The 12,836-nt window shown below is 39.0% G+C and overlaps 2 protein-coding genes across 2 annotated transcripts; both read right to left on the bottom strand.

The window, feature by feature from the left end:
* Positions 1-1,450: 1,450 nt before the first annotated feature.
* On the bottom strand, positions 1,451-2,422 carry LOC119477449 (trace amine-associated receptor 1-like). Its single transcript, XM_037751539.1, has one exon. It carries the CDS (start codon positions 2,420-2,422, stop codon positions 1,451-1,453), a length of 972 nt encoding a protein of 323 aa, XP_037607467.1.
* Positions 2,423-10,220: 7,798 nt separating this feature from the next.
* On the bottom strand, positions 10,221-11,198 carry LOC119477450 (trace amine-associated receptor 1-like). The gene has a single exon (XM_037751540.1). It carries the CDS (start codon positions 11,196-11,198, stop codon positions 10,221-10,223), a length of 978 nt encoding a protein of 325 aa, XP_037607468.1.
* Between the last annotated feature and the right edge of the window lie 1,638 nt (positions 11,199-12,836).

Below are 12,836 nucleotides of genomic sequence, written 5' to 3' on the forward strand. Positions count from 1 at the left end.
ATTTCACAAGCAATGATTGACATTGTGAGAGACTCCCCGGCTCTGATTGGTTGTTTTTCTTCGAGCGGGGTGTAACCTTGCAAATTCCATTAGGAACACTTGGAGGAAGAGGGCTTCTACTGTCAGGATATGGTGACAATTTTTTAGGTGTATTAGGTTTAAGGGAAAAGAACTTTATTTATCAAAACAATTTTAGTGAGAAGAAAAAATGGTGGGGGCGGTACATTGATGACATTCTATTGTTTTTGACTGGTTCTGAGGAGGAACTTTTACTGTTTCACGATTTCTTGAATACTAATAAAAAAGATATAAAATTGTGTATTGAATATTCCAAACAGAGTATTAATTTCCGAGATCTGACTATCTCTAAGTGTGAGAATGGCTTGCTCCATACTACAGTATATAGGAAGGCAACAGACAAAAATACTAGGCCTAGAAACCATCAAAAAGAACATTCAGGGTGGTGATCGACTAAAATTATTACTGCAGAGAGAAACTTTTTACATCCACCAAATGAAGTATTACAATATATCCAGGACTTAACAAAGAAATAGATTTTAGTCCGCTTTGTAGTGGCTCTTATGCATGTGGCCTGGTACTGTTGCCATAAATGGTTATATATTATTACTTATTTACTTTTTTCTGTCTTGTTATCTATAAATTTATGTTTTCTTATTTTATTTTCATTATTTTCTCTGCTTTCTTGACATCATGTAGAGCAATCTAGTGACCACATTTTGCACTTGTCACCCGAGAGTTTATTGGCCTCTTGCTCAGGTGTTTGCAATCATCAATTGTCTGTGTACTCACAAAAGGGAAAGCTGTGTGCTGAGGGGTTAAACCCTGAAGAAGGCTGTTTGTGCTGCTACGTGTGGGTTGTTACCCAATCTTATATGTACCAGCATTGTTTTTAGCATTTCATCATGAAATAGCCAATTGAATAAAGGCTTTTTTATTTTTTGCCTGAAGAGTGCCTTGGACTCCCCCCTTTTTTGAACCGTTGTGTACCCCACCAAAGAGCACCTTCATCACACTGATTTGAACTTCCAAGCACTCTGGACTTTTTCCCTTTTTTGAGCAAATATGACAGAAAGTTATTTTTATTTTTATTTAGCTTTTTTAAAATTAACAATTGTAACTTTAATGCTAAGGTTATTATTCCATATATTTTTTCATATTGTTGCCAAACTTTTCCAACTTCATCACCTTCTCTGTCTGTGGCACTCAGACCCTAAACCCATTTGTTCCTACTGAACATATATCCATATGGAACCATTGATTTATCCCTAGCACATGTAACAATACACAGTGATGATTTTATTTTATTTTTTTATTGTGTTATCAGTGCATGGTATTGTGATGCTTAAGACTCTACATTTCAGAGGGAAAATATCATTCTATTGTTCCACCCTCAATGGGCATTTATATATTTTAGCGAGCCATAAAATAATCAAAACAATTTTGAGTTAGCAAAATTACCTTGAAGTATTTTTCCCGAAATGATCATTCTGAAAGCTGATCTGAACCAGCTGTAAAAGAAAGCATAAATAAATGGATTCAGCATTGAATTTGACAGTGCAAGCCAGTTGAGTGTTTCAATCACCGGAACCGGTGGGGGATTATAAGATAAAGGCTGAAAGACAATGCAAAGAAAGTAAGGAGTCAAACATAAAAGAAAAACTCCCATAACAATAGCCAGAGTTTTGGTGGCTTTTCTCTCCTTCTTACTGACAGTTGCTCCAGACTTTGTGCTCTGACAAGTTGTGTTCTGGATGCTGTTCACCTGTTTCTTAGCAAGAAGGAAAATCTTCAGGTAGATACAGAGCATTATGATCGCCGGGAGGTAAAATGAGAGAACAGGTCCCATAGTGTTTGCTATTATAACATCAACTGAGCACATATTTTCACATGTTCCTTGGGTGAATCCTGCAATTGTGATGCAAATTCCAATTAGAACAGAAATCCCCCAACTCACCAGGATCATGATCACAGTAACCTGAACATTGATTGCAGTTGTATAGGTCAGAGGCTGACACACAGCATAATATCTGTCTATGGAAATACAACATAAATGCAGAATAGAAGATGTGCACAGTGTTATATCAAAGCTGTCTTTTACTTTACATATTACATGTTCATGATGCAGACATGTGGTTACAGTGAATGCCATGCTGAAAGGACAAACTAAAACTCCTACAAGCAGGTCGGCCACAGCCAGAGAGAAAATAAGGTAGTTAGTAGGTGTGTGGAGCTGTTTGAAGTACATGATGGAGATTATTACAAGAAGGTTTCCACATATTGTTATAAAAGATAATAAGCCAAGAAAAATATACAGTAATACACATATTGCAGATGGGTTGCTTGTAAATACATAACTATCTGATTCATAGCAGGGATGTATGTCATTAACAGTGTAAGTCATGTTGACAGTCACTTCTGGTTCCATGTTTTTTGATTTCTGCTATAATAATCTGTGATATTTATTTAATATTTAAACATTTATTTACAACTAGAGCAACAACAATCTTCTAAAGAAAACAAGACATTGATGATTTTCAGTTGATTTGAGCTTTTTGAGTGTTTTCCCTCACCTCAATATAATCCATGCAAGGACAGTGTTATGTGTTCTTAGTCAGTGTGCCACTGCACAGAGGTTTTGGATGTGGTTCAGTATTTATAACCCCCTATGTTATTACCTAACTGAACACAAAATGTTGTCATCCAATCAGATGTGGGTACCTACATCCTGTTTGCATGAAATACAAAGATACAACATGACGAGTAATGATGCACAAACATTGTGTGTGTGTGTGTGTGTGTGTGTGTGTGTGTGTGCGTGTGTGTGCGTGTGTGTGTGTGTGTGTGTTTATATGTGTGTTTTTTTTATTGACCATTCTCATGTGTTTGTATCTCTTCTCTCTCTGTTGCCCTTTGACCAGCTTGTATTGGGGAGTACCTGCTGATGCTGGATGGTTGGCAACCAATAACAACACAAATGACGACCTGTGATCGAGTCACCTTCACCCCGGGCCAGTTAAAATTTGGGAAAGGCTTAGTTGTTCATAGATTATTTAATTGTACCATGAGGCCTTTTTGACCTCTTCTCCTGCCTCTTGAGCCATGATTCCCTGACCAGCAAAACACATGTCGCCACTGATGTGAAACATAGAACCAGAAATTGTTGTCCAACCCATATCTACCATACAAAAAGTCAAATCTTTAAACCTTTTACTTTCCACCATAAGAGCTATTCTTTCTTTACATCTCAGACAGCAAATTTTTCCTTATATTTAACCACAGTGAACCACCCAGCAACCACTGTCAGTCACCTAAAGCTAAGCACCACCCTAATATAACTAGTAATCATATCACAGGTTTGTCATTAGACAAAGAGTTACATTTAGTTCATAGTAAATATTAATTTCACTAGTTAAACTAAAATAAATCAAACTCATTTAAATTACACAATTGAACTTTTTACTGAATCCAGGTAACTCAGTATGATTGCTTTATGATATAATCCCTAGAGGCTTGCCCAGTCTCTCTCTCTCAAACATTTCACTTCTGACAGCAAGCTGGAGTAAACATTGAATGTAAAAAATGCAAAACCTTTAGAGAGAGAACTTGTTTTAATTGTTTTAACATAACACGTTGATTAAAGTGCCTTTTCCATTTAGACCCACGAGGGCCTATTCTTTCACAGGGAGCAAAAAGATTCATAAAAAAACCCTTGGCACAAAAACAGAATGTTAAAGGGACTATTTGTAACTTTCAGAAATGCTTGTTAACAGCGACACCTGTGGCCGTGAAATCAACGAAAGTCAGCGTCGGGCTCGCGCTTGCTCGCTCTAAATATACCTGAACGAGCGTCGCTCAAAACAGTGAGGCGACACACGTCAGCTAAAACCACAATATCACTCTATATTTCAGCTGCTTGGCAGTAATGTCAGTTGACCAGACGAAGGTCTCTCCATGAACATGATTTAGATCTGATCCTAGTGTTGGCTTTTCCTGCCTAAGTGCAGGCTGAAGCAGCGGGGCTCTGCAGCGTGTCTCCCTGCTCTCTCCGCAGCCGGAGAGAGCAGAGGAGACATCGGCACCCGGTCGGTAACGAGAAGACAACGTAACTCTCTGAAGAGCTCCGTCACTTCACAAGACACGGGAAACCTCTGTTGGTCTGGAGGAGCTGCAGCATTTATTTCTGCACAAACATCCCCTGTGCATTCACTAGATATTCTCAGAGCTAAACTAACTCTTCTGCAGTGTGTAGTGAGCACGCGTTCACGTCTAGAGGTGGAGGACGCGCGCGCTGTCTGAGTGAAGGAGAGCAGGCAGCGGAGACGAGGCTCCGGCCACACGCGAGCGCGCATATGCGAACGCGCATATGTGCCGACCCGCTACATTTATACGCTTAAAAAGTTACAAACAGTCCTTTTAAAGGAGGCAAAAAATAGACTTATATTTTTTTAATGTGTTGAAGGGCAGAGACTCTAAAACAGAACTCAGTTTGAGTGCATTTTCTTAAGAACAAAATTTAAATGGATGCCAACACAGCAGCTTCCAGAGAAAAAATATCAAATTCTACTACAATATTTCTTCCTGCTCCATCAACTTCTGTCTGCCCTCACCCATACTGAATAAAACAAGCTAAGTAGGTACATTTCACACGCCATGTTCTGTTTCCTGGGATGGATGGTCTCAAGTTAGTCAAATACTTAACACAAAGTTTTTACTCAAAAACTGGCGTAAGGTGTGCTGTGGGGACGTTGTGAATGTCCCAGAATAGATTGATATTTTACAAAAAAGAAAATTCCTATGAAGTTTCAAACCTGTCGTCCATATACCGTTACTATTATCCTTTTAAGTGCTTTACATGAAACTGTTTGGCCGTCCTGATTCACAATAGATTACCATCATAACAAACTAACTTCCTTGATTTACCTGCATTAAAGAAAACAAAAACAGCAAAAGGTGACTCAGAGAGACTCTAGAAATAAAGCTAAAGTGCTAAATATGAATATACCTGTTGATGAGGGTTCTATGGACTGGTAGCTCCATCCATCTTTGTCTCTGACATAAGAGCAGGACGAGAGCCTTCCGCAGGAGTTACATCTACCGCACATGTGGTCATCTGCAAATATTTTGGATTAAAAATATTTCAAATTATGAAAAACAATTGGTCAATTTCATGTAAACACTGTATAATATTTAATTTGACTAAAACATTTTCTAAAAATCATATCTGTAAATTTAAATGTTTGCCAACCCACCAGTTTCTGTTTCAGTTTTCTTCCTGCTCTGTCAACTTCTGTCTGCTTTCACACATATTGAATAAAACAAGCTAAGTAGGGACATTTCACACACCATGTCCTGGTTCCTTATGGGGATGGATGGTCTCAAGTTAGTCAAATACTTAACACAATGTTTTTACTCAAACACTGGCGTAAAGTGTGCTGTGGGGACGTCGTGAACCAAAAAGAAAATTCTTCTAAAGGTTCAAACCTGTCCTGCGTATGCCATTATCATTAACCTTTTAGGCGCATTACATGAAACTGTTTGGCAGTCCTGATTCACAATAGATTACCATCATAACAAACTAACTTTCTTGATTCACTTGCATTAAAGAAAACAAAAACAACAAAAGTCGACTCAGAGAGACTCTAGAAATAAAGCTAAAGTGCTAAATATGAATATACCTGTTGGTGAGGGTTCTATGGACTGGTAGCTTCATCCATCTTTGTCTCTGACATATACCCTTTTCATACCAATGACCAAGGTTGGACCAGGGTACGTTAACCCTGGTTGAACCCTGGGCTGGACAATTCAGATACGATCTGGGTCACACCCGGGAGCAATGCATACTAATTAGCTGAGGTGCTGTAAACGGGCGGGTTTGGGGGGGGTGCACGTCATAATCAGTGGACAGCTTCCGACATGCAACTTCCTGCAGAGCCCACAGTCCCCGTTGCCTTCTTGAGTTTGTAGAGCGTAATTGTTAAAAAAAAGCACAACAAACAAGGCACACAAGAACAGCAGCTACCATGTACACCGTCGATTGTGCAGACATTCTTCCAATGTTGTTTGGATTTGGATTGGTTGTCCTCACACAGTGGATGGTCCAATGAAGTTGCTGATGGAGGTGTTCAAAATTCAAGCTGTGCTAAGAGCAAGACGAAGAGATTTCATGACTGAATCTATTAGACGTCGCCGTGAGTATCTCAGAAGAAGAACATCATTTAAATTGTCTTTGATGGCTACTGTTGTCTCCCTTGGTACCACAACAAACCGGGGAATATGGGTCCGGGACCGAAGACATGGACACGCTTTCTGGGAAGCAGTTCAGCGTTTTGGCAAAGAACAGTGGATGGCACATTTTCGCATGTCACGTTCTACATTCGACATCTTAATTGAACTCATCGGCCCAGCACTGGGACGTAAAACAACAAACTACCGTGAAGCCATCGATCCACGGCGCAGGCTAGCAATTGTTTTGTGGTGGTTCGCAACACCCGGGGAGTACCGCAGCATCGCCTGTTTGTTTGGGGTTGGTTTGTCAACTGTGTGCACGCTGGTGCAACAAGTAACAATGGCGCTAGTTAGAACGTTGTACAAGCGGTTCATTTAACTTGCAACCGGACAGCGCCTGGATGACACAATTCGTGGATTTTTACGCCGTGGCTACCCTCAGTGCGCCGGAGCAGCCGATGGCACACATATTCCCACCATCTCCCCAAGAGATAACCCCGCCGACTACTACAACAGGAAAGGATGGCATTCAATTGTTTTGCAAGCTGTGGTTGATCACAATTTCTGGTGAGTAGGCCTACTGATTTTTTTGTCTCCTTATTTTCTATATGGCCCACAATCAAAAAAGTGACCACTTTATCAGTTATCATATGAATAACTTTATTTCATTCCTTCTTTTCTAGAAATCCACGGTAACTGATGGCGTGGAAGTCCCTGTCCACATAATCGGTGATGCAACATACCCCATCAAGCCATGGCTTATGAAATGATACATCCAGCATCATCAACTCTCAAGCTACACAGTCTCAATATACCCATACCCTCAGTTCAGCTTGGATGGTGGTTGAGAATGCCTTTGGGTGCCTGAAAGGATGGTGGCATTGTTTGATGAAGAAGAATGACATTGACCTTTGTATGATACCAGATGTAACTGCAGCATGTTGTATACTGCATAATGTATGTGGGATTCAGAAAGACAATTTCTTGCCTGAGTGGAACACTGAAGTTGCAAACAACTTCATGCAACTGAATGCGCCCGCTTATGATGGACAGATAGACAGCTCTCCCAACCTCATCCGTGACACTATAACAGGAAACCTCACAACAATGGTCCAGTGAATAATTTGTTGACAATTTTTATTCAAAAAATGGGAAGTAATTGTTGTTCTGAGCAAAATGCACAACTTAAACCTTGTAAAATGTTCAACTACGTTATACCGTGTTATGCAGAGCTGTTATGTCTGCAAAAAAATGTTTTCCAGTGAGTGCAATAAAGATTCTTTATAAGTCTACACCTGTGCACCTTTTTTCCTCAGTCTATTTACAGTATGCATTTATCTATAAAAACTTAATAAAGTAAAAGCACAGAAGTATTAGCATCAAAATGTACTTCCAGTAAAACTAAATAATTATATTAAGTAAAATAAGTAATAATAGTAATATATAAAGTAATTTAAAGTACTTTACTTGTAATAATAGTAGTATATGAAGTACTTTAAAGTACTTAACCTATAGTAGTAAGTAATAGTAGTATATAAAGTACTTTACTTATAGTAGTAAGTAAAACTAAATATAGAAGTTTTTCAGCTGGGCATGTCGCAACTGTTGGATAATGTAAGAGCTTGTCCAAATGTAATAAAATGGGTTTATATTTTATGAAGTTTGCTAATTGCTCAATAATGTAAAAACATTTCAATATGAACTGGGTTTGTTTCTTCAGAACAGATTGAACAGGCAACAGATGGATATTTATGCATGTTTATTTGAAAAATTCAAAAAGTTAAAAAGTACAGGTACAGGTAGAAACCACTCTGGGTGGGATCGGGTTCATCTGTGCTGCTAGGCGTTCATGGAGTGCCGTTAGCTTCTTCAGCCAGTATGTGTGGATCATGTAGGGGCCGGGTGCTGTCCAGCTCTTCATCTTTGACCCTCTTTCTTGGATGTCTGTCATTGAGATGGTTACTGGTTCTTGTTCTCAGAGGTTGCTGTGGTCAGTTCTCAGGTCCACTAGCCATTGGGCACCGATGTTGTGTGATGCTTCTTTTTCCCATATGCCTTTGCAGTATTTTTCCATCTCAGCTCTGGGTGTGTGTGACCAGCTTTTATTGCCCGGCCATTGACAGAACACTTTGGCTGTTTCAGTGGAGAACATCCTGTTGATTCTCCTGGAAAATGGCTTAAGGATAAGAAATGTAATTTTTCCTTCATATTCTATATATGAAATGGTCAGATATAACCAATCTAGCTCAAATGTTTTAAAATCGCAAAGTTGTATGATCAAAAAGTGGGGATGCAAATGCAAAAACACGTTTTTTTCCCCCAAGTCGAGAGAGCCTGCCTGCCAGAAGACGAGAGAGCCTGCCTTTTGACCAACTAACTTCAAAGACGACATCTTTGATTTGGAACCACAACTTCAACACATGGAATTACAAACCCTGTTCTTCCATGGATCGGTAACGTACTGGGCTTACCTTAGCATTAGCAATCGCACATGGCTGAGCAAGACTGTTCAATTAAGATTTCTAGAATGTACTTGTATTAATATGTTTAATGTTATTCATTGAGTTTGACTGTGGTGATTCATTTGTAGTTATTTTTATTTGGGTATCTGGCTTCGCCACATCTGATGTGTTTAGTTTATGCTTCACATAGACAAGGTCTTGCATGCAAACTAACCATCTTTTCTAACCCACTGCAGTATCTAACACACATTAAGATCACATACATAAACTGTGAACTAGTTAAACATAAACATACAGCTTCAGATAATCTTAACCCCCCACATCACCCCCCTCTCTGTTCTTCCTGAGCACATGTGCTCCGAAGAACAAAGAGTCATGTGATGATATGCTGGCGGCCATCTTTGATTCCGCCATCTTTGTAGTTTTACAGTGCTCGCCATTTTGTCTAGGCAATACAGACATCCTGAGACAAGAAGCCATCTTGTCTCTCTCTCTCACACACACACACACACACACACACACACACACACACACACATGCTTACATACTGTGTTTGGTTTGTTTAGTTATTTAGTTAGATTAATATTGTGTTTTGAACCTTTATTATCTTGTAAATAAATGTTTGTGGAATATACATGCTGGTCTCTTTAATGTTGCACAAGAGTGAATAATGCCAACCTCTGCTATGTCAAGAACTCCTATATCCTTCAACCATTACTATCTATTTTGGTTATAGTTATTAATTTAATTATTAATCAACATTCCAAATTGATAGTTTAGCATATATAATGAGACTATATTAACGTTTTGGCCATTGGTCCCTGATTCCAGGGTGGTGCCCCGTTTATTATTGATGTTTATTGATAATCTTTATTAATATTAATAATTCTATTATTATTTATTAATTAATTTGCTAATAACCAAAACCTGTTACAGTAGAATCCCTACACTGTCATTATATCCTGACAGTAGTACATGACACATAATCTGTGAAAATAATCAGGTTCCTCTGCCTCCTCTTAGTGCTCCTAATGGCATTTGCGAGATTCCCCCGTGCCCGAAGGAAAACAACCAAGCAGTGATTGACACTGCATTTGAGACTCCTCGGCTCTGATTGGTTGTTTTTCTTCGGGCGCGCTGGAACCTTGCAAATGCATTAGGAGCAAGATGTAGTGACAGTTAGAGCAAATAAGACAGAAAGTTATTTTTTAAGTTACCAATTGTAGCTTTAATGGCTAGGGTTATTATTCTATTACCTTTCCAACTTCATGACCTTCTCTGTCTGTGGCACTCAGACCATAAGTATGTTCCTACTGAACATATATCCATATCGAACCTTTGATGCATTCGTAGCATACCATGTAACAATACACAGTGCTGATTTTACATTTGTTTATTTTGTTATCAGTGCATGGTATTGTGATGCTTAAGAATCTACATTTCAGAGGGAAAATATTAATCTATTGTTCCACCCTAATGAGCATGTATATATTTTAGCTAGCCATGAAATAATCAAAACAATTTTGAATTAGCAAAATTACCTTGAAGTATTTTTCCCGAAATGATCATTCTGAAAGCTGATCTGAACCAGCTGTAAAAGAAAGCATAAATAAATGGATTCAGCATCGAATTTGACAGTGCAAGCCAGATGAGTGTTTCAATCACCGGAACCGGTGGGGGATTATAAGATAAAGGCTGAAAGACAAGGCAAAGAAAGTAAGGAGTCAAACATAAAAGAAAAACTCCCATAACAATAGCCAGAGTTTTGCTGGCTTTTCTCTCCATCTTACTGACGGTTGCTCCAGACTTTGTGCTCTGACAGGTTGTGTTCTGGATGCTGTTCACCTGTTTCTTAGCAACAAGGAAAATCTTCAGGTAGATACAGAGCATTATGATCGCTGGGAGGTAAAATGAGAGAACAGGTCCCATAGTGTTTGCCATTATAACATTGACTGAGCACATTTTTTCACATGCTCCTTGGGTGAATCCTGCAATTATGATGCAAATTCCAATTAGAACAGACACCCCCCAACTCACCAGGATCATGATCACAGTAACGTGAACATTGATTTTAGTTCTATAGGTCAGAGGCTGACACACAGCATAATATCTGTCTATGGAAATACAACATAAATGCAGAATAGAAGATGTGCACAGTGTTACATCAAAGCTGTCTCTTATTTTACACAATACATATTCATGATACAGACATGTGGTTAGAGTGAATGCCATGCTGAAAGGACAAACTAAAACTCCTACAAGCAGGTCGGCCACAGCCAGAGAGAAAATAAGGTAGTTAGTTGGGCTGTGGAGCTGTCTGAAGTACATGATTGAGATTATTACAAGAAGGTTTCCGCATATTGTGGCGACAGATATTAAGCCAAGAAAAATATATACTAATACACATATTGCAGATGGTTTGCTTGTAAATACATAACTTGTATTATCAGATTCATAGCAGGGATGTATGTCATTAACAGTGTAAGTCATGTTGACAGTCACTTCTGGTTCCTTGCTTTTCGATTTCTGTAATAATCTGTGGTATTTATTTCCCATTTAAACATTCAATAGTTCAGCATATATATGAACAACTACAGCAACAACAATTTTCTAAAGAAAACAAGACATTGATGATTTTCAGTTCAAGTCTTTTCCCTTACCTAGTAACATCTCAATATAATGGACAGTGTTACGTGTTCTTAGTCAGTGTGCCACTGCACAGAAGTTTTGGACTCGGTTCAGTATTTATAAAACCATACCTCATTACCTAAATTAACACAAACTTTGGTCAGCCAATCAGATGTGGGATGTTGGCAATAAACCCAAAAGACCCTCGCCATGAGATCCTGCTTTAAAAGCACAATCAGTCCATACTCATTGATATAAATAGAGTGGACAAAATATTTGAAACACTTCTTAACAAAAACCTATGACCTACATGAAGGTTTTTTGTGTTGCAGGATCTTGGCTGTATAAGACATCATAAATATTAGCTACATGTAGCCTACCTACTAGAGGTGTAATAAAATATCATATAATATAATATTATGTTGTGCGATTGATTCTCAAAAACACTATAGATTTTGAATTAATAGTTTACATGCAAAGATTCTTGGCAGACAGTGGCTCCTTTGGTGTTGTATTTAAACCTCAACCTCTCTTCTGTCTTCAGCCATTGACTCTTCCACTCCAACGCAACAATGTAAGCTGAGACGGGAAGTAGCGGTGCGCTGCTACGTTAGCATTAGCAAACCTAGCTGACTGCATTATCCCGCCGATGGCTGAATCCAAAAGAGATAGACCGGCTCCTGTGGTGTACAAAGCTGAAGTGTGGGTTTATTTTTGGCTTACACAATAAAGAAGGCACTAAGGAGATCGACAAGAGCCGTGACGTTTGAAGAATGATTAATGCCGAAATCAGATACTCCGGTAACACAACAAATCTTAGAGCTAAATTAGCAAAACACCATTCTGATGTAACATTACAGCGTTAAACGTGAGTGGATCTCTCTCAACTCACACTGGAACAAAAATTTTACACAAAGTTACCACCGACCTCAACGCATGCAAAAAAATAAAAGTAATTTTATTTAATTTTCAAAGGTAGAGAAGAAGCACCATTTTTAGCGTTTTATAGGTTGTGTACTTTAACCATCTCCTCCTACAGATTTAATCAGATCAACTTGAAATTTGGTCAGGACCACCTTAAAACCTTAAGGATGAAAAGTTATTCAAATGGTGAGTTTTCACTGAATGACTTGACCGTGGCGTGGTGGCCATCTTGAGCCATTCTCCATGAAACAGGAAGTTGGATGATGGATGCATTAAAAGAACTGGATACAGCATTGGAGGCGGGGCCCCGGTCATTCCTATGAGAGTTGCTCATCGGCGCATGAAGCCTAAATGGCTCGACTTCCATCTGGAAAAGTACCCGGATCTTGGAGGAGTAGCGTCCGAGATGATTGGCAGAGTAGCGTCAGCTCGGTCATATTGCTTGGTCACGGGGTCCCAACTTCACGGCGTCGTCACGCTCCAGCCTCAGTCTGGGTCTCACTCACATAAACAGAAGAAGGGAAATCCTCTGGATTCAGCTATTAGTGCATTTTATAACTTTAAAGACCTAATGAT

The sequence above is a fragment of the Sebastes umbrosus genome, chromosome 18 (assembly GCF_015220745.1).
Source record: "Sebastes umbrosus isolate fSebUmb1 chromosome 18, fSebUmb1.pri, whole genome shotgun sequence".
NCBI lineage: Eukaryota > Metazoa > Chordata > Actinopteri > Perciformes > Sebastidae > Sebastes > Sebastes umbrosus.